Source organism: Myotis brandtii, unplaced genomic scaffold (assembly GCF_000412655.1).
Source record: "Myotis brandtii unplaced genomic scaffold, ASM41265v1 scaffold74, whole genome shotgun sequence".
NCBI classification, from domain to species: domain Eukaryota; kingdom Metazoa; phylum Chordata; class Mammalia; order Chiroptera; family Vespertilionidae; genus Myotis; species Myotis brandtii.
Window position 1 is genome coordinate 4618711 of NW_005370944.1, and position 23153 is coordinate 4641863.

Sequence of the window (23153 nt, forward strand, 5' to 3'; positions counted from 1 at the left end):
CTATCCACTGAGCCAAACCGGTTAGGGCAATTAATTCCCTTTTAATGTGCATGAATTTCATGCACCGGGCTACTAGTTAGTATATAAAACTGCAGTTTTAGATTTCTTACATTTATCATTATCTGATCACTGTATTCTAAGGACTAAGCACATTCTAAGCTTTCCAAATTGGGTTGGAAAATTGGCTAAATATTAGGGAAAATCTATATTTTCATTTTATATTATACTCCAAATTAAATGTAAAAATGTTTAGTGCCCCTGCTTCCCCAATTAAAAAAAGTATATGCTGTATTATTCCTTTTATATAAGGTTAAAAAAACAAACAGGCAAAATGAATCTTTGGTAACAGCGGTCAAAGCCACAAATACTTTTATTTTTTTTTATTTTTTAACATATTTTATTGATTTTTTACAGAGAGGAAGGGAGAGAGATAGAGAGTTAGAAACATCGATGAGAGAGAAACATCGATCAGCTGCCTCCTGCACATCTCCTGCTGGGGATGTGCCCGCAACCCAGGTATATGCCCTTGACCGGAATCGAACCTGGGACCTTTCAGTCCGCAGGCCGACACTCTATCCACTGAGCCAAACCGGTTTCGGCTACTTTTATTTTTTTAAAAATGGAAATCAAGGTGGAAAATTTAAAACAAAAATGTATAAATTCTTCTCGGGAGTGGGAGGTATTAGTGACTGAGGGGGGAGGCGCCAGAGTGCATCCTGAAATGCCAGTAGGGTTCTATGTCTTGATCAGAGTACTTGCTCCAGGAGTGTGTTCACTTTGTGAAAATCAATAAGCTGTGTAATTTTCAACAGAGGACTTATCCTATGTATTTATACTTAATACTTCAATAAAAAGCTTATTTATCAAATAAATAAATGTGAGGCCAGCTGATGGCTCTGGCCAGACGTTAGGGTTTCTGTACTTAAACATCCATTTCTTTTTCACTTGTGCTTTCAGAGATGGGGATAAAGCTCTGTGGTGCAAAGTTGGCCTTATTTACTTGAAGCCAATTAAGCAGGTCTATAAAGATACTGGGTTGAAACTTGTCGTCACTCCTTCCAGGAAGGGTCTGTGTCACAGGGGCTCCAGGAATCCTCATGCTGAACAGAGCTGAGGATCTCTGCCCTCAATCTCAATGCGCACAGCAGGAATTTTGTTGTTTGGTGAGTATCTGAGATGCAAAATGACTCATCATAGAATAGAAAGTCTATATTCATATTAAAAGTAGAATATCTAAAAGCCCAATCCTTGCTACTTGCCCAGACCTTAAATATGTGTTAATTAATTTCTGGTTGTATCTATGAACATCTTGATGACACCTCAAGCCAATGCGCTCAGTGAGAGTACATCACACCAACTGGATACAATCCCAAGAGCTCTTGAGATCTAGTTCATTGCCCGTTATAAAAGCATGTACCATAAAACTTTGATTTTACTATTTGCTTGGTATGGTTAGAAAAGGGTCTTTGCTTGTGGAAAGGTATATACTGTCCAGACAAAATCTCAAAGCACAAAGACGTGGGTCTATAACCATATAAATCAAAATTATATGTAACAACACTAAAAGCAATAATGATACTTGAATACTCGTCAAGTAAGTATTTTGTGATGGAGTGCTTTACTAGTAGTATCTTATTTAATCTTCCCAATGACCCTATGAGATAAATATTATTGTCAATGCATTTGCCAGATAAAGAAAGTGATATTTGGAGAGGTCAAGTGACTGACTGAGGCCACAGAGTCAGAAAGGTGAATGGCACAACTTGCACAATCCTGTTCGTATTGAGATGTTTGTGACTTTGAATGTTGGATACATTTGCCAGTGAAATTAGTGACTAGTATTTTCCTTAAAAATTCCAAGTTAGTCTTAGCTATTCACTTTTTTATTTTTAAAATATATTTTATTGATTTTTTTACAGAGAGGAAGGGAGAGGGATAGAGAGTTAGAAACATCGATGAGAGAGAAACATTGATCAGCTGCCTCCTGCCATCACAAGGGAGTCACAGCTAATAATCAGAGATTATTTTGTATGTTTGGGGGTACTGATAATGAAATTACTTAACTTTTCCACATGAGATACAATTTGGTGGTACTTTTTTTTCCAGTGCTTGCAAAAGCTATTTTTATTACCATAAATAGCAAACTAACTTAGTTGTTTCACTGGACAGCCACAGTGTTTTTTGTTTTGTTTTGTTTTGTTTTGATCAGTGTGGCATGAAACTTGTTATAGAGATTTTTAGTGAAGTTCAGTAATTAGATTTTATTTCTTAGATTATCTTTTTTATTTTATTTATTTATTATTGTTTAAAGTATTACATATGTCTCTTTTTTCACCATAGACCCCCTCCCTGGCCAACCCTACCCTCCAGGACACGCCCCCACCACCCCAGTGTCCGTGTCCATTGGTTATGCTAATTTGCATGCATACAAGTCCTTTGGTTGATCTCTTCCCCCACCCCCCTGCCTTCTCTCTGAGGTTGGACTATCTGTTCAGTGTTTCTTAGTCTCTAGCTATTCACTTTTGTGTAAGTAAAGGAGAGGCTAGCTACAATGTGGAGTACTCATCAGAAGAAATCTTAAGTCTAATAAGTTAATTAGATCCATTTTCTTTGATGAACCAATTTCCACCATACTAATAAAAATTATCTTAAGGATTAATATTGATCTTCTTGCAACAATTTTGGAAACTTATAACTTACGAATATATGATTTATTTGGGACAATTAAAAGTAGAAAAATTCAATTTAAACAGAGCATTAATGAAGGACAGGGACAAGACCTCTGCTGTCCAGTGAGAATTTGCTGTGAGGATTAGGTCATTGCCACGGGTAATGATCTAGATAACTATTTAGCGTTGGTGTCCCCAGAACACACCAACAAGGAAGGAAAGACTGGGGTAGGTTTCAAGAGTTCTGCTTCAGAGACAAGGAAAGAAACTTAGTTTCTTTCAAATGCAACTCAAATTTCCCTTTGTATATTGTTCCTCTCTCTTTTTCTTATTAAGTAGGATTAATCACTTAAATTTCCAACTTTAAATAATTTTAGTACTCATCTGTCCCTTCTACTCTCATTTGCTCCAGATCATCTCAAAATGCTAAATGCACTTTATCATTTCATGTTCTAGTAATACTTTGGTGTGCATTATATTTTTGTATAATAAGGCACTAAACCTATAGTCTGATTAACGACACATGTACACAAACTCTGGTTTTCAATGAAGGTTAAGATCATTGTTTGGAATCCCCTAGCCCAGTGGTCGGCAAACTGCGGCTCGCGAGCCACATGCGGCTCTTTGGCCCCTTGAGTGTGGCTCTTCCACAAAATACCACGTGCAGGGCACGTACAGTGCGATTGAAACTTCGTGGCCCATGCGCAGAAGTCGGTATTTTGTGAAAGAGCCACACTCAAGGGGCCAAAGAGCCGCATGTGTCTCTCGAGCCGCAGTTTGCCGACCACTGCCCTAGCCCACTGATACACCAATATCTTTATTAGTCATTTCTGGTCCTCAGACTCTTGGCACAGACCTGGCACTTCTGAAACAGTTGGTTGCTTTCTGTTACCCTCCACCCCTACAATTGCCAAAAAAGTCTTTGTTGTAACCCTCCTCCAGCCCAGCATCTTCAGTGGCCGACCACTGCCCAAAGATTTAATCCAAAGATTGGAGTTTGGGATGAAAGGTCTTCCAGGGCCTGGCCTACGCCTACAGCTGCAGTCTCCAATGCCAAGGCTGCTGACCTGTCTTGTAAGACACCAAGTGCAGGCCTGCCTCCCATGTCCCATAATTTTGTGGCTTAGCTCACGCTGCTCCTTTGGATGAAAATGCTCTCCCCCCCTTTCCTTCTGATAACAGCAGCCTACCCGTCCTCTAACGCAAACTACACATGGAGGCCAAATTTGGCAACTGCCTTTTTTTGTAAATTAAGTTTTATTGGCACACAGCCTCACCTTTCATTCACACATCACCTACGGCTGATTTCCCACTGTGACCAGCAGTAGCTGCAGCTGTGACCAGACGGCCTGCAAAGGCTAAAATATTTACTATATGACCACCCCCCCACTCTGAAAGCCCCGTTTAAACACCCTCCCCTGGTTCCTCCTCAGGTTATCCTGACAGAAGTAATTTCCCCATCCTTTGTATTCCCATAGCGCTGCGTCTCTGATCAAAGTCTTCAAAGGTTTTTCAAATGGATTATAAATGTCTTTTGGAGCAGGGACCATGTACTGTTCAACTTCAGACCTCGGCAGTGCACTGCATACAGAAGGTGCTTATAGATTCATTGAAATGTCTATTTTGTATGGTATCTGAGAACATGGGCCCCTTCCCCTTCCCATGCTCCAACTCCCTCTCCCACCCAGACGTCCTAATATACCCATGTCTTTCACAGCCAGTCCTCTGAATTATTTCTTTGGAATAGACATTAATATGCTGAGGTTTTCTCAGACCTAAGCTCTTTGTATAACAAATATCAAGTCAGATGAAGGGCAATGTTTTACCTAATCAGATTATATAACTACTAGATAAAGAGAGAAATATTGGTGAAGAAGACAAATTTTGCCTTTAAAGAATAATAAGTATGAATGTGACTGTCAGGCCATAAAGAAAGTTGGAGTAGGACTATGTGAAAGTATATTTTCTAAGGTAGAACATACATGTCAACTCAGAATTCAGACAGAAGGAGTGGGCCTTTTCCATACTGACATTTATGTGATCCCTAATTCAAGGACTAGTGTCTGGCTTGGGGAAAGGTAGAATAGAATCAGGTGATGCCCATACTTCTAAGAGCAGTTGGTTGATGCAGGCTAGGCAGCTGGAGAAGAGCTGATAGACTGAGGCCACAATGAGAAGGAGAAAAGAGGTTTATCTTCAAAGCTCCCTCCTTCAGGGATTTATTAGCAAGAAATAAAGTTTCAGAAGAAGAGCAGAATCTGACTGGTGTTCTCTTGATGAGAGAAGGGAAAAGGGTGCTTAATACCTCCCGTGGGAAGGTGAGAGCAGGAGAGGGGAGGCGGACACTCCTGGAAGGCACACTTCCCACTCCTGAAGCTTGACCCATGCAAGAAAGTAAGGGACACCCTAATGACAGCATGGCCACAGAGCAGCAAATGGTGGTGCCCCAGCTGTTGGTTAAGAAAGCCTTGAGGTTAGTTTTTCTCAGCTGTCACTTCTCTTTTAAGTCAACTATATTTACTAAATGTTGTTTAAACTTAGATATCTCTCCTTGAGGCTTAACTTGTATTAATTCCCTAATGAGAAAGCTCATCAATCTAACACATGGCAAAGCCTGACCTTGATTCAAAGAGGGAGGCAGGTGGGTTAAGAAATGGACTGAGCTGGGACAGCATTATGCACACCTGATTCACAATGGCTACTGAGCTATTACCTAATCCAGGGAGGAGACCTGGGAGCCATTAGCAGCCCTGCTGGAGATGCTGTTTGGAGGTGCTGCGGTCCAGAGCAGGCTGGGAGAGAATGTTACTCTCCTGCAGGGACAGGGCTGTCAGATCACTTCCATAAAAGTCCACGACCCAGCCCACTCAGCAGCTGTTTCTTGAATTTGAGGAAAGCATCCCATTAGGTGTAGAAAAGCAGGTGTGGACGCTTTGCATATGTCTGAGACAGATGATACAATTAAAAGCAAAAACAAATGGCAGCTTCACTATTTCACAGAACCAATGGCAAATCCAAGTACAAACAGGCACACCCAGTCTTACATTTCCAGGTGATGAGGTGCTAAGTAAAAAGCAGGTTCTGTTTGACCCAGCAGACCTGAAAGCTTTTCAAGGCAGAGCTGCTGACAGTGAAGGTGAAAAGAAAGCCCATGCAAACAGATTAAGGACATGAGAGTTTTCCTGAGTCAGACACCGGGTGGAAATATGTAATGCAAAGTTAAGTCCAGGAGCATGAAAACAAACAGCAGCATCTTTCCAAATTGCAGCAGGAGGGCGCCATCTCCTCGGCAGGGGGTCTCTGTGTGAAGGTTTGGTTTTGGACAGGAACCATGAAAGCTAGCCGAACAAAAGGGGAGAACTGAGTCCCAACCGGAAACCAGCTGCTAGTGATCCCCTTCTCTCATGTGGTCAAGAAGCTCCAGACCACAGTTGGAGCTTCAAGGTGTCTGTGGTTTGACCAGCTCCTGGGACTGCCACTACCTGCTGCAGGTAGCGAGGAGGGTCACAAAGCCCATCTCAGCATCCTGTCCTGATGCCGAAAGCAGACCACTGCTGCGTGTCATATCACCTGCTAATATATTCTTTTAAAAACATATTTGGCATTTTAGTGAGTATGTGGAGAAATTGGAACCCTCATGTGAGGAAACAAAAAGGTGCAGCCATTGGGGAAAACAGTTTGGCAATTCCTCAGAAAGTCAAACAGAACTGCGATATGGCCCAGCAATTCCACTCCTCGGTACCCAGAAGAACTGAAAGTAGGGACTCAAACAGATACCTGTACAGCGACATTATCACAACAGCCAAAAGGTCCAACCACCCAACTGTCCATCAATAGATGAATGGACAAAGAAAATGTGTATATACATAAAAAGGAATACATTTTTGACACATGCTACAACATGGATGAACCTGGAAAACATTATGATAAGTGAAATAATTCAGACACAAAAGGACAAATACTGTATGATTCCATTTGTATGAGTTACCTAGAGTAGGCAAATTCACGAGACAAAAAGTAGAATAGAGGTTACTAGGGGTTTCAGATAGAGGGAAATGGGTAATTATTGTTTATTAGGTATGGTTTGGGGATGATGAAAAATTTCCAGAAACAGAGAGGGTTACAGTTGTACAACATCATGAATGTACCTAATGCCACTGAAGTATATACTTAAAATGATAAAATTTATGTCTTATATATATTTACTACAATCGTATATAATAAAAGCGTAATATACAAATAGACCGAACTGCGGAACGACCATTAGGCTGGGGGGGGGGGGGGGGGGGCTGGCGAGCAGGTGGCGTCAGGCCAGCCAAGGCACATGCCAGTGGGCAGAGGGAGGGGACGGTGATGGGGTGGTGATGGGGTGGTGGCAACCAGTGGCAGGGCAATGGGGGCCGGCGTCATGCCCTGATTGCCCCGCTGGTCACCTCCCACAGAGGGAGGCCAGACTGCAACTTAAGCCATCAGTTGGTTGGACATCCCCTGAGGGCTCCTGGACTGCGAGAGGGCACAGGCTGGGCTGAGGGACCCCCCTCCCCCCCCAGTGCACGAATTTTTGTGCACTGGGCCTCTAGTTAAAAATAAAAGAGAAAGAACCCACATGTTGTTTCATTTCTCCAAAGTGTTGTACTCTTTTTAAGGGCTGGATGTCCTTTTAGATGATAGTTTCAAAAGAACTCTGCTGAGGCAGATGGTGAAACTGGTAACTAAGCTATAACTAAGGCAACTTAGTATGAGAATTCACAATGGGAGGGTAAGCCAAATGATTTTAACCAGCTTTGAGGTCATAGTAGGGGTAGGTCAGAGTAAAGGGGACAAAACTACCTTAAGGAATTAGGACTTGTCTTTCTTCTAATGGTGGGAGAGGGAGGAGGCTCAGGTTCTCCCCACCCCAGTGGTTGAGTGTTGACCCAGGAGCCAAGAGGTCACTGGTTTGATTCCTGGTCTGGGCACATGCTCAGGTTGTGGGCTTGATCCCCAGTAGGAGGCTTGCAGGAGGCAGTTGATTGATGATGTTTCTCTCTCATTGATGCTTCTATCTCTCTCTATCCCTCTCTCTTCCTCTCTCTAAAAATCAATAAAAACATTAAAAACATAATAAACCAACTGCACATACAAAATAAATATATAAAATAAACTGACAACATACACCTGTGTCACTTATTGAAAATATAATGGAAATAAAGATCTTATACCATATTAGCAAAAACTATAAAATACCTCGGAATAACATAATAAAACATATGCAAAGTCTACATAAATAAATATTTATTATTAAAGAATATAAAGTGGGGAGATATATCATGCTCCTAAATCAAAAGAGTCAATATTCATGATCATGGTATCTCCCCTGCCAGGTAAGTGTGTGTAAGGACTTGTATGCATGCATATAAGCATAACCAATGGACATAAGACACTGGGGGGTAGGGGAGACCAGGGGATTGTCAAGGGCGGGGGAAAAAAAGGACACATATGTAATACCCTTTGTAATACTTTAAGCAATAAAAAAAAAAAAAGAGTCAATATTGCCTGGTTCATGTGGCTTAGTGGTTGAGTGTCAACCTATGAACCAGGAGGCCATGGTTTGATTCCTGGTCAGGGTACATGCCTGGGTTTCTGGTTTGATCCCCAGTGGGGGGAGTGTAGGAAGCATCTGATCAATGATTCTCTCTCATCATTGATGTTTCTATCTCTCTCTCCCTCTCCCATCCTCTCTGAAAGCAATAAAAATAGAAATATTTTTTAAAAGAGTCAATATTGTGAAGAAAATTTTTGTCTTCAAATTAATCCAAGTTTACTGCAATCTCAATTAAAATCTTAACAGAAGTTTTATGGATTTTAAAGAGTATGTAGAACAAATATAAGAAAATTTAAGAAAAATAAGTGTTTGAGTAGGGAATTGGGGAGGGCACAGAGAGTTGGCCTACAAGAGAATAAAACACATAAAACTTCAGTAATGAAAACAATATGATACTGAAGCAGGAAGAGACAAATCAATTAATAAACCTGAACTGAGAATCCACAAATTTATCTACACTAGAGGCCCAGTGCATGAAATTCGTGCACATGATGGAGGGGAGTCCCTCAGCCCGGACTGCACCCTCTCTAATCTGGGACCCTTCGAGGGATGTCTGACTGCCAGCTTAGGCACAATCCCACAGGGATCAGGCCTAAACTGGCAGTCGGACATCCCTCTCCCAATCTGGGACCGCTGGCTCCTAACCGCTTACCCGCCTGCCTGCCTGATTGCCCTGAACACCTCTACCTGCCTGCCTGATTGCCCCTAACTGCTCCCCGCCTGCCTGATTGCCCCTAACTGCTCCCCGCCCTTGTCAGCCTGATGGCCTCTAACTGCCCTCCCTTGCTGGCCTGATCACCCCTAACCACCTCTGCCTCAGCCCTCGCCACCGTGGCTTTTTCCAGAAGGAAGGCAAGAGTACCGGAAGATATCTGGTCGACTCAGTGTAATTAGCATATTACCCTTTTATTAGTATAGATAGAGTTGAATTTCATACATCGTGGAGGTGGCATTTCAAATTAGTGAGGGAAATTTAACAAATAGTATTGGGACAACTGTCTATTTGTTTGGACAAAAAAAGTTAGATTCTCTATCTCACACCACACACAAAAATTAATTCCAGATGGATTAAATATTTAAATATAAAAAAGATGATAATAAAAATAATAGAAGAAAATATTAGAGAATAATTTTATAATGTTTTAGGTGGGAAGATATTCCTAAGTAAGACATAAAACAATCATTGAAAGATTTGATTTTAAAAAGATTATAATAAGAAGAGGGGAACACAGATAAAGATTAACATACGTACATGCAGAAAATGGTTATTATTCATAACATGTATGAGTTCTTAAAATCAGTGAGGAAACTAAAAACAATTTAAAAATAGGAAATTCATATAGGAGGACAAATAATGATTAAAATGAGTGGTAGGAAAGAGTAAATAAAAAGATATGCTAAAAATGAAGTACATTCTTTTTAAAATATATATATATTTTATTAATTTTTTACAGAGAGGAAGGGAGAGGGATAGAGAGTTAGAAACATCGATGAGAGAGAAGCATCCATCAGCTGCCTCTTGCACACCCCCTACTGGGGATGTGCCTGCAACCAAGGTACATGCCCTTGACCAGAATCGAACCTGGGACTCTTCAGTCCCCAGGCCAACGCTCTATCCACTGAGTCAAACCGGCTAGGGCTGAAGTACATTCTTAATATTTTGTGTTGTAAGGGTGTGACAAAAGGGTTCTTTCATGTATTTTTGGTGGGGGCATAAATTGCTACAACTGCTTTGGAGAGGAATTTTATTTTATTGTTCAGATTTTTAAGTGTTCATTTCATTTGACCTACAAGTTCCATTTCTATGAGTTTATCTTATAGAAATATTTATATATGTATGAAAGATATATACATTTGGATATTCATGGAAGCATTACTTGTTAGAGAATATTTAAATTTTCTTTTCTAGAAATATGGTGCCAGTTATTTATCTTGGGTTTTCTCTTTCATGCTACAGGCTTTCCATTCATGTTATTTTCAGTTATCCACTGTTATCTATACAGTATATATAAAAGCCAACTGACTGGAACGACCGGAACAACAGAATGACCAGAACGACTGGTCGCTATGATGCCCACTGCGGCCGGCCGTGGCCCCTCCCCCTGGCTGGCCCAGCCCCTGATCTCCCCCAGCCAGCTGGCCAACCTCCCATGTCCCCTCCCCTTGACCAGCTGGCCCTGATCGGCCCCGATCGGGGCAGGCTGGCCGGACCCCACTCCTACACAAATTTGTGCACCAGGCCTCTAATTTCAGATAAAACAATGGGAAGGCAGCCTGAGAAATCGGTATATATTAGCAGAGCCTGTTAACAAGCCAAGTTCTATAGTGTGAGAGAATGGGGTGCCAGTCACTAAGCTCCTCCTTCTGCCAATTCTGGAATGAAGACAGAGGTCTTAGAGCACCAATGCTCTCACTCATGCCTTAGTTCCCTTTGGCTTTTGGACAAGGAGGTAGATGCCAGCATTCTGGATGTCTGTTCATGTACAAGTTTTTTCCACTATCCCCCCGTTTTTCTCCCACCCCACTCTCCATTTTGCTTGCTGACCCCAGACTCAAGACCCCTTAGACCAGCGGTTCTCAACCTGTGGGTCACGACCCCTTTGGGGGTCGAACAACCCTTTCACAGGGGTCACCTAAGACCATCAGAAAACACATATATAATTACATATTGCTTTTGTGATTAATCACTATGCTTTAATTATGTTCAATTTGTAACAATGAAAATACATCCTGCATATCAGATATTTACATTACGATTCATAACAGTAGCAATATTACAGTTATGAAGTAGCAACGAAAATAATTTTATGGTTGGGGGTCACCACAACATGAAGAACTGTATTAAAGGGTCGCGGCATTAGGAAGGTTGAGAACCACTGCCTTAGACTCTGCATGCAGGCCAGCCCTTCCTTAGCACAGTCCCCTCTGCTACCTAGGCTCTTATTTTGTCTGCTTGGTTAGTGAACATTCTTCCAGAAATTTGTTTAAATCATTTAACAGATGCCCCCACTCCTGTTTTCTTGGTGGTTATAGGTTATATCTTTTCTTATTCCTTTAGGATCATTTTGATGAATATTAGGAGGAAGACAGGAAAAACTCATACACTCTGTCTCCCACCTTGAACCAAAAATCTAAAAAGTATTATTTGTAGTAGTAGAAAACTGGAGATAATATAAACATCCCTCAATAGGGAAATACTTAAATGGTGTTACATCCACTGTATGGAATATTCTACACTCAAAAAATAATGAATGAGTTTTATATTCATTGATATGAAAGGATATCATCCTATATAAAAAAAGGCCAGGGACCATAAGTGTAATGACCGGAATGACCACTTGACCAGTCGCCATGAGGTGCATTGACCACCTCTCGGTCTCTCCCCTCCCCGCCCCCCCTGCCTGCGATCGGCGGCTCACAGTGGTGGGCGGGTGGGGCGGCTCATGGCAGCAAGTGGCAGCGAGCTATGCATGCATGATTTCATGTGCTGGGCCTCTAGTAATATAATATTAAAGAAGCAAACTGCAAAAAGTGTGTACAGTAATATCAATTTTAGAAAATATATATTTATTTGTACTTTCCCAAAGGACTGCAGGATACCCACTAACCTGTTAAGAGTGGTGATTTACTAGTAGCCCTAGCTGGTTGCTCAGTGGTTAGAGTGTCGACCCATAGACTGAAGGGTCTCACATTTAATTCTGGTCAAGGGCATGTATCTTGGTTGCAGCTCCATCCCTGGCCCTGGTTGAGGCATGTGTGGGAGGCAACCAATTGATGTGTCTCTCTCACATCAATGTTCTCTCTCTCTCTCTCTCTCTCTCTCTCTCTGTCTGTCTCTTCCCCTCCCTTCCACTCTCTCTGAAAATCAAAGGGGGAAAAATCCTTAGGTGAGGATTAACAAAAACAACAAAAAAAGAGTGGTTATTTAACTCTGTCTTTCCCCTTGAAAGCAGTGGATCAAGCATGGGGTTGGCATGAGGGAGGAATTTTATCTTTTTGCTCTATATTGTCTCTACTGTTCAAAATTTTTATAATGCAAATGAAAAAATATTTGGGATTAATTGTCATACAAATACAAGACATCATTTTTAAATTCTCCAAGCTTTTCCATATAGAAAGCTGCTAAACTAATAAAGTTTGCAAATTATAGATGATCCATGATACCTGTTATTTAAAATGCGAACCATTATTATTATTGTTTAAAATGTTTAAGAAAACATACTTAAAAGTAAAGATATTGCCATTTTATTTTTAAAGCTTACAGACCTTTAAAAAATTCTTTCCAAGTCTAAGGCTCTGTGACAATGTAACATGTTGGCAGATAGTACTGTCCTGTAGAATCAATTTTTGTCTGGTATGCTTTTATGTCTGATTTCTTAACTGTTACATAATGACATTAGGAAACTGAACTGGCTGAACTATGCCAAACTCTGATATTTCAGCTAAAATAATTTTACATCTTTTATTAAGGAAGAGGCAAGTAATATAACATGTTAATCATTTTAGTAAAATTATATTTAATTTTTTATTTTCCAAGAGAAGAGTTCTGAGTAACTCATGTGCACAAGGAAAATACATAGCCTACCACAAATATAGCATTTCCGAAGTCTTTTCCATTAAAAAAAATCTAGGAATCTAAGCCACCAACTAGTCTACATTTTAGAGCATGTGAACAAATTCAAATTAACCACTCCACTGAAAAGTGGAGCTCAATCCTGTAGAATTCAACTGGTTTCTAACTTAAAATGAGGCAAACATCCTGCCTCCTGAAATCTGTGCACCATTCAACACCATGGTTGCTCCAGCTTTGTCCAGAGAAACATGAAGTGATGAGCTAGCCTGTCCCCCCAGCTCTGCGTGGCCCAGTCTGCTGTGAGCTACAACAGGGCCGGTGCCAGACTCAGCCTTCAGAACCAGCAGGTTCAGTTATTGATGGCCAAACCAAATCAAACCATAAACTTACTACTTACACATTATCCAAGGTTTTTGATATACATGCCTCCTTCTTCTATGTAGTTTTTGATTTTTAAATTTCAACTTTCATAGCCTAACTCTATAATTGCATTTTTAGTAACTATCACACTTAATCTTTTTTTGAAGCAAGCAAAGTAAAGAATGTCCCATTTTAAAAGTCAGAAGACAATGCAAGTAAAAATGCTTGGAGACCAAGTGCTATGTATTCATATAGCATGACTGCTGTTATTAACTGAGTGAGTGGCCTCCAGTCATTTAAATATTGAGGGCTTTAAAAAACCCTTTCAAATGAGGTGATTAAACCACCTTCAACTTTTTATCTCTCAAGTTCGAAGAGTCAATCATTAAAAAATACAAAGTGTTTCCCAAGGAAAGTTTGTTTTGCAGCACAAATAACTAACGGTAGTTCTGGAAAATAATAGGGCAACTGAAAAAAATCGTTCAAGTTGTATATTTTTTTAAAAGCAATGATACAAATTTGAACTATTCATTTTCTCAATATTGCCTATTCTGCAGAACAAACAGCTAAATCAATTATGTGAACCAAGTTAAACTTTTATACAAAATACAGTTTACATAGTCAATATCACAAGGTAAGAAAGAAAACCAAAACTTTCATCATTACCTGGAAAATTGTGGAGAAACCCACCAATATAGCTTTGAAAAATGTTTCAACATTTGGAAATGCGTAATGTAAAAAATAGTCATTGGACAGTTCAAAAATAGCTGGACAGATCTGTGCTCTAATGGCGTATACACACGATCTTAAGTAATCCCATGCAATTTTAACTTTCAAAACATACAGACTTCACAGAAGATTTAGCAGGATAAGTCAGATAGGTAAAGAAAGCACTTGTGATGAGAAAAAGAACATCCCAACAACTGTGCACTTTCAAAGGGTGAATTTTATGGGATGTGAATTATATCTCAATTAAAAAAGATTTTAAAGAAAAGGACATCCCCAGTGTTGTTTAAGTTCTACAGCCAGAATCTCCTGGTCATCACCTCTGGAACCGCCTTCACTATAGCTCGCTCTTCTGTTTCCACTCCTCCTCCTTTGTCCATGTGGCATCACGTAATATTGCACAGACTTTGAATTTCTCATGCACCCCCCCTGGTTGCTGGGCATAGGAAATTTAACTCAACTTTCTGAATCACCCTCTCATGGACTCTTGGTACTTCCAATTTCCTCTTCATCTTTTTGAGGGGGAGATGGAATTTTGATTCCACAAAGCTTTGATTAATGACAAGCTCTCTGAGACAAAAAGAAAGGGACTGAATATTTAACCATTGCTAATAAATGCCAGGGGCTCTGCTGAGCCCTGAATGTCTTTACCCTATTGTTTCTCACAAATACTTCCAAGATCAGGATTCTTATTCCATATGCTAGATGGAAACACTGAGCGGTTTCCATTCAGACACCCAGTGTTTATTCACCCAGGATATGGATCTTATGTTCAGAGGGCACAACTTTAAAAACCCCTTACTGCATAGGACTAATTCAAGCCAGGGAAAACTTACTAAAACAACACAAAGCTTATAAAAAGTGGCATTGTTTGCTAGTGCATTTGAACACCACACTTCAAATAATCCTGAAGAACACTCCCATTCTAGGAGACAGGATGTTTATGCAAATGTGGTCTCCTAATAATACAAAAGAAAGGAGGAAACATACAAGACTATTTCTTTCTTTTTTAAAAATATATTTTATTGATTTTTTTTTACAGAGAGGAAGGGAGAGGGATAGAGAGTTAGAAACATTGATCAGCTGCCTCCTGTACCCCTCCTACTGGGGAGGTGCCCGCAACCAAGGTACATGCCCTTGACCGGAATCGAACCTGGGACCTTTCAGTCCGCAGGCCAGCACTCTATCCTCTGAGCTAAACTGGATAGGGCAAGACTATTTCTTACAACTAAGAATAACACACAAGCCCACCAGCGTGGCTCAGTGGTTTAGTGTCAACCTATGAACCAGAAGGTCACCATTCAATTCCTGGTCAGGGCATATACCTGGGTTGCAGGCTCCATCCCCAGTGTGAGGCGTGTGGGAGACAGCCGATCAATGATTCTCTGTCATCACTGATGTTTCTATCATCTCTCTGTCTCTCTTCCTCACTGAAATCAATTAAAAAATATTTTTAAAAATTAAAAAGAAAAAATAACACACACACCATTCACTGGGAACCTAGGCTTATTGCCACTTCGATGGCTCCTGGGTTTGCCAGAGCCAGTGTAATGGCTTTCCACTTTAATTTGGTTTGTCTCAGAGTTCCATCTGCCATCACTTCCTCCTCCCACCAATAAAACTAAGTGAGGCTAATTTTGGTTGCATTCGACTGGACAGAGAAAGAAGAGCTGCAGAACCTGGAGTTCTTGGTGATCCTGATGCTTGAAGTTTGCAAAATTACTGATCTCTCAACTGCAGCCACTGACTGCTGCATGGCTGATGGCATACCGGAAGGCCTTGGTTCTGAGAACTGCTCCTGGGCATTATCTCGCAGTATACTATTGCGCTTGGAAAAGACAGCCTGGGTTCAAATCCCAGCTCCACCTCTTCCTTGTTGTGTGACCTTAACAAGTTACATTATCTCCCTGTGCCTATTTTCTTATCTATAAAATGGGGATGGGAAGAGCTCCTATCCCCTAGGGCTGTTGAGTGTTCAGCAATCTAACACATGTAAAGCACTAAGAACAATGCCTGCAACGGCTGTGCTATTTAAGTTCCTGTTAAATAAGTAATTCAAACCTAAAAATGAGCATTGTTCACTAAAAGAAATTGCTTTCCTTATAGTATTTTGTTAACTGATTTGTACACGCTTACTTGAATTAGAAATAGGTAAAAATTAATTTGTAAGGCCTCTATTGTTTTGCATAAATGCAATCAGCTAGAAACTCAGAAAGCAACAAAAATTTCCCTTTGTGGGAAAATGGGTTAAACATGGCCTCTCCTATTGATGATATTGCCCCAAATGATTGCTGAGCGGCTCTGCAGCTGTTCATAAGACACAGACTTACTGTTACCCCAGGCAGATGAGGCAGAAAGAAGAGAAAAATGGCTTTTGCTTTAGACCCCCAAGGAGTAAAGGTCCAGACAGGATCATCAACTGCCACTGGCTACTTCAAACTCCAGCAGAACAAAGACTGGCAGACCTCTGGGCTTTATAAAGAGCTTCCCCATCTCAGAGAGACAGTTTAGCCCTGTGGTCGGCAAACTGCGGCTCGCGAGCCACATGCAGCTCTTTGGCCCCTTGAGTGTGGCTCTTCCTAAGCCTTAGGCGTACCCTAATTAAGTTAATAACAATGTACCTACCTATATAGTTTAAATTTAAAAAATTTGGCTCTCAAAAGAAATTTCAATCGTTGTACTGTTGATATTTGGCTCTGTTGACTAATGAGTTTGCCGACCACTGGTTTAGCCCATTATCCTATATAATAAAAAGGTAATATGCAAATTGATCCTCACGCCATAACGTTGTCACAAGATGGCAGCGCATACAGCAGGGGCAGGGCAGCGGGGGCGGGGCCGACGTCTGCTCCGCGTGGCTTCCGCAGGGGTTCCTGCGGCCCTGTGGGGGTGCAGGGGTCCCGGTGTCCACTTTGCACAGCTTCTGCCGGGGTTTCCATGGCCCCGCGTGCGTGCGTGCCGCGGGGGTCCTGGCGGCTGCCTTGCATGACTTCTGCCAGGGTTTCCACTCCCCGTGTGCACGCCATGGGGGCGGGGCCCAGTGGCCACTCCACGCGGCCCAGAGGCAGGGCATTGGGGCAGCACTCTAGGACTCGGGGCACGCCAGTCACGCGGGGCAGGACTCCGGGACTCAGGGCGGTCCCATGGCGTGGGGCAGAGGGGAAGGGGTCCCTGGTCTTGCGTGATTTCGTGCGACGAGTCACTAGTCCTATATAATAAAAGCCTAATATGCTAAGTGTCTGGTCGACCAGTTGGCTGTTCAACCAATCAAAGCGTAATATGCTAATGATATGCTAAGGCTGCTCAACTGCTCGCTATGATGTGCACTGACCACCAGGGGGCAGACACTCTGACCGGTAGGTTAGCTTGCTGCTGGGGTCTGGCTGATTAGGACTGAGTGAGATGGGCCAGACACACCCTGGAGCCCTCCTGAAGTCCCTCCCCAGCTAGCCAACCTCCCACGTCCCTCCCCAGCCCCGATCATGCACTGGTGTGGTCCCTCAGCCTGGCCTGTGCCCTCTCATAATCTGGGGCCCCTCGGGGGATGTCGGAGAGCCATTTTTGGCCAGATCCCGCAGGCCAGGCTGAGGGACCCTACTGGTACACGAATTTGTGCCCCGGGCCTCTAGTTGAATTCATAACCATATTTCTCTTGGAAAGAGCAAAGAATGGTTTATTAGTGTAAATATTAAACATTTACTTGCAATTATGACTTTTTAAATTTTCTCCACCCAAGCTGCTCATTTCACTGCGAAGACATTGCTTTGGCATTCCTAGTGACACTATGTGTCTGAGAACCTCTGGACACTGCTGTGTTCATCTCACCACCTTGGAATAAACCAGCTGGAGTGACAGATGTTTTCTCTGGAAAAAGACCAAGCTTACCCAAATAGTTGTTGCTCTTGTGCATCTCGGTGATGTTGATCTTTGTGGCTCCTTGGGGAATCTCCACAACGCGGTGGTAGCCCAGGCTGGTGAGGGCGTGCTTAAACACGCCCGACACAACCTGACAGCCTGTGTTATCGCCTCCGCACACCCCGCATTTGTCTACCACTTTGTCGGAGCCTAGGTAGTCGTCACAGCCGATGCTCTGCAAAGAGGTGGAAACAGAAGATTCTTGTAGCATCTCTCAGGGGCATCCGAGGAAAGAGGGGAAAGGGATGAAGATCTAGTGGTGGGACTCAAATTGACCCTCCTCCTGCCCCATTCCATTCCTACAGATGAGCAAGTTCCTGCTTCCCTTCACTCAACAGATTATCACAGAGCATCTACTCTGGGCAAGGACCTTCTCTTCTAAGTATGTGTGAAATGTACATTCTAGGGACTGGTGGGGAAACAGACAGTAACAAGACAAGTAAACAAAAGAATGCATTTGGTGGTAGAAAATGACCAGGAGAAAAATAATGCAGGGATAGGGGTAGGGAGTGTGGGGCTACAGACACTTATCACACAGGCTGGACAATGAAGCTGTCCTGCAGATCCATCCCCCAAAGGACTCAGAGAGGAGAGGCAGGGCCATGCTGGGACTTTTATATAAACAAGTTCTTTGAGACCATAAGTGCCACACTTAACACTGGGGTCTGCCCCCAAGTTTTCTGTTCTAAATGACTTGATGATACAAACACTTAGCAAAGTACCCCTAAAAGTCATGTTCTCGGGCCCAGTTTCTTAGGAAATTAAATTTGTTGAGATTTGGGTTCCCATTGTTCACTGTGGCTCTGAGGAGCTGGATAGAGGACTTCTGTTTGGCTCCTTCAACGCACTTCCTCAGGGCAGAGGGTGCAGGGAAGCAGGGGCCAGAAACATCAGCAACCTGGATGATCACATCTAAATCAGGGGTATACAGAGATGGCACAGGCGTTCTCATCAGTGTTTAAAGGAACTCTGACTTCCCACATTTCCTCCTGAAAGAATCTCCCATTTCTCATTCCAAGATTTTTTGCTTTATCTTTCCAGTCCCCATTTATGTTTCTGTTGGGGCAATTTTATTTTGCATAAAAAAGCTAAACCTTGGATCAGAATAAACGATCGGCATGGAATCCTTTTCCACTCCTGAAGCTGATGCAGAGAACTCACAACGCACTCCTAAACCCCAAATAGGAACACGTGATCTGAGCAAAGACTTCCATCACCTCTCCCAGGCAGACAGAGCAGTGGACTGTGGCATGGACAATGAAATACAGAATGACAGAATTATTGCACTGAGGTATGGGAACAGGGAACAATACTTGAAACCAGAATGGAATTCTAAAACTTGAGACACATGTTTGCTGAAGACAGGCTTGTGTTGTTTTTTGAATTCTAACCATCAGACCTCATCTCAGGGGCGAAGTGGTCTGCAAACCATTAAAAGTCCACTTCTGATCTTGTTAAACAAGCCTGGGTCTGTGCATGTGGGTCCTGCGGGTCAAATCATACAGGCAGAGTCAAGTCAGGAGGTGTTCATTCTTCCCCTCCAAGTTCACACTGACTGACATAGTTCTGCAGGCACTCCAGGTCTGCACTATTACTGCCATATTCTTGAAAGCAGTTAGTCCATCAACAATAACTGGTCACTTCACAAATAGCTTCTCTGCAAAACATTATTTCTGACAATAACAGAATATCATCTCAGTATGTTCATTCACATGCAATTAGCCTTTCAAAATGCCATGTTTGCTCAAATATTTCTTGTCCCTGCCCCATGCATATTTTAGCAGGGCAAAAATGTTTTCCACATATGATTTCCACCTTCTCAACTCCTCAGTTCTCCTTTGCTTTGAAACAAACAAAAAATGCCACCACCAACAGAGATTGTTGCAAGATCCTAACAGAATTAAGGAGTGCCTCTGACTGTATGGCCATACAAGCAATGGCAAGAACTAAAGGGGCGACATTCTGTCTCTTCAGAGTTCGGCTCTGGACTCTGAATGCCCAGGGTTCACTCCTCAAAAGAGAAATCAGAACTAGGGGTATGCAAACCTTGCTTGGGGGTGACAAGAGCTGACGAGCACTGTTGGGGTCCAACCCCAGCGGGTCCAGGGGTCCCCAAAGGTGTGGACGGAGTCGGCGAAGAAGGAATGACACGGAGACAGCCTTTAGTTGATCAGCAGCCTAGTCAGGACCTCTAGCCAGGATCTCCAGCCAAAGTTCTGGTTGGGACCTCCAGCGAAGTTCTGGTTAGGATCTGATCAGGATCTGATGTTTATTGTCTTGTTACATCTATATTTATACCAGCCGATTTTAATCCTGTCAATTTCTATTACAAAGGTTAGGGCGTTTCTTATCTCCATTCCAGGGAGTAAAGATTATGTAGCTTAACTACCCGCCTGGCACTTAATTAAGGGGTTGTATACCCTCCCTAACCTCAGGGAAAAATCCCTACCTGGGGAAACAACCTTTCTCGGAGAGGTGACCTTGGTTAAAACACATGGCGCTTAAGGAGAGCAAACATATTAAGAACAATATGCTATATATGCCAGGTCCCTTGAAACATATGCTGTGCAGATGTTTCTTTCCTGCAGCGACTGTGTCAAGCAGCAAGGATGGACCGGCTTCCGGCAGAGCACCCTTTCAGTGTTCCAGTGATTACCCCAGGTCTCTGAAAGACTGGGTTGCCATGGAGTTGCCAAATGCCCCACAGGCACTTCACAAAGCAGGAGGGACAATCCTACAAGGAGGACTGGGCAGACAACATGCATTCAAGATCTTTATTTTCAGGTAATTATATACCTGACAACTGTCCCTTCTCCAGCCGAGGGCACATGTGAGAATCAGATGATATAATGAGGGGCCATTTGGACTGGGTGTCCAGGTGTGGCCTGGCTAAGGGAGTGACCTATGGGCCAGGACCCGAGTGACAGGAAGGCCCAGCCATGGGAGAACCTAAACATGCAAACATGCATTTTCATCGCCGATGCTGTGGAGTGACTACACCAGCAGGTGGGCGAGGCCATCCCAGGCTGTATCAAACTCCGTTTCTGCCTTCGGGAATTTGAGTCTAACTGGGGTGATGGGACACACATATGGATTTATTAGACAAGAGGAGGCCTGCATTCTCTATGTCATGCTGGGCCAGGATTTACACTCTTTTAGAAAGTTGTTAATTAACAATGAGGTACATAAAGTCTAGAGGATGATGCAACCTCCCAGCCTGAACTAGGGGAATGGTGATGGAGTGAAGAGGATTTGAGAGACATCTAGGAAGCAAAATGGACAGGCCTTTGTGACTGATCAGTTGGAGGAGTTTCAATCGTTTTCAGCATCATCATATTCACAATTACAGTCCTCTAAACATGCATTTTTCTCATTTAACCTTAAAAGCAATCTGTGATATTGCTTTTGTAGGAAAGACTTAGGAAAGAAGTTAGGACCACGGGAACACACCAAGATACTTAGTTTTGCCCCGGCTGGTGTGGCTTAGTTGGTTAAGCACTGTCCCATGCACAGAGAGGTCACAGATTCCATTCCTGGTTAGGGCATATGCCCAGGTTGCGGACTCGATCCCTAGTAGGGGGCGTGCAGGAGGCAGCCAATTGATATTCTCTCTCTCTCTCCCCCCTCTCTCTAAACATCAATAAAAAATATTTTTTTAAAAGCTAGAGCTGGGATTTGAACCATAATCCCATGCTTTTAACCATTATGCAAAAATCCTCCCAACTCCTGGCCCCGCCCCGCCCCGCCCAAGGATCAGAGTTCCAGCTTTGTTGAAGGAGTGGATGGTAGCGGTGACTAAATGCAGAGGAAGAAGTCCAGCACTGTTGTCACATCTCAGTGAGAGCCTGGCCCAGAAGAGACTGGCATTCTCCTCTTCCAATATTACGGAGCACCAACCACGTACGTATCTCTCCCACGTGGACTGCTTTAACCCTATACTTTACACATAGTAAGTGATTAAATATTTTAGTTAATCTTCCTATTACATTAGTTTTTATTGTTATAAATTTTTATCTTGAAACAGTTTGACTCACAAGCAGCTGCAAAAACAATACAGAGTTTCAGTGCCCCTTTACCCCGCCTTTACATGACAATTCCTCACATAAGCATAGCCCAGCATCAAAGCGTGGCCATCAGCACGACTCATTAACTCATGAGTAAGCCTGACTTTGATTTTACCACTTTTTCTTGGTGTGTAGTTCTATAAATTTTATAACATGTCTAGATCCCTGTACTGTGCTCCTGTACAGCAGCTGGCATTCTCCAGAACACGGCCATGTAATTGATCAGCGGAGCTGCTGTCAGTTAGCAGGAAAGGCAGTCGGCACCATGGAGAGCACGTTGGACTGGGACTCAGGACACCTCGGGTGAGCCCTTGCTCGACCCCTGACTGGTTGTGTGATGCCCGTGGGTCACTTCTCTGTGGAGTTGGCACTGAAAACATGTCTACCACATCCAGATCTTTGAGAAGATAGTGTCCAAAAATGAATTTGGCCTGAATTCTGGTTTGTATCTTGGGAGACTGGTCAATTGGTTTCTGAAGCAGATGACTTAACAGTGATGGCCTATGTCTCCCAACTCTCTCAGAGGCACACCAAAGTGCCATCAGTGGGAGCTTAAGGTGGCACTAGTCTCTGCTGGACCTAGGTCATGGGCTGGCTCTGCCACTTGGGGGCACTGCCCCTTTGGACATGTTTACTAGGCATTCTGAGCCTCAATTTCGTTATCTGTGGCTGGGGATGGTGCAATATCTACCTCAGAACACTGTTGGGAGGATCAGAAGAGGTAAACATGGAAAGCACTTAGCAGAATGCTGTTAATAGGGTGTCTTCTTATTTTTATCACTGACTTCATATATTGGTTTCATCTGGAATCTATTTTTAAGTAAACCTCATCATCATGTAACCATACTTGGGTCATATTTCTATAACACTTTCTATTATTATTATTATTTTTTTAATATATTTTATTGATTTTTTTACAGAGAGGAAGGTGAGAGGGATAGAGAGTTAGAGACATTGATCAGCTGCCTCCTGCACACCCTCTACTGGGGATGTGCCCGCAACCAAGGTACATGCCCTTGACCGGAATCGAACCTGGGACCATTCAGTCTGCAGGCCGATGCTCCATCCACTGAGCCAAACCGGTTAGGGCGGCTTTCTATTATTTTTTAATCACAGATAATATCTTCTTCATTTGGAGAAATGTAGAAAAGTCCAAAGAGCTAAGAAAATGCCTTCAGTCCACGGGCTGACACTCTATCCACTGAGTAACACCAGGGCCTTCCAGTGATTTTTGCAACATGTTGCAAGAAAATTTTACACGT

The 23153-nt window shown here is 42.7% G+C and overlaps 1 protein-coding gene across 1 annotated transcript in view; it reads right to left on the minus strand.

Moving 5' to 3' along the window:
* Positions 1 to 23153, minus strand: part of THSD4 (thrombospondin, type I, domain containing 4) — a 329142-nt gene that overhangs the window by 115728 nt on the left and 190261 nt on the right. The window contains exon 2 of the mRNA XM_014530493.1: positions 17798 to 18002. Within this exon, the coding sequence (XP_014385979.1) occupies positions 17798 to 18002 (205 nt within the window). The remainder of the gene's footprint in view (positions 1 to 17797; positions 18003 to 23153) is intronic.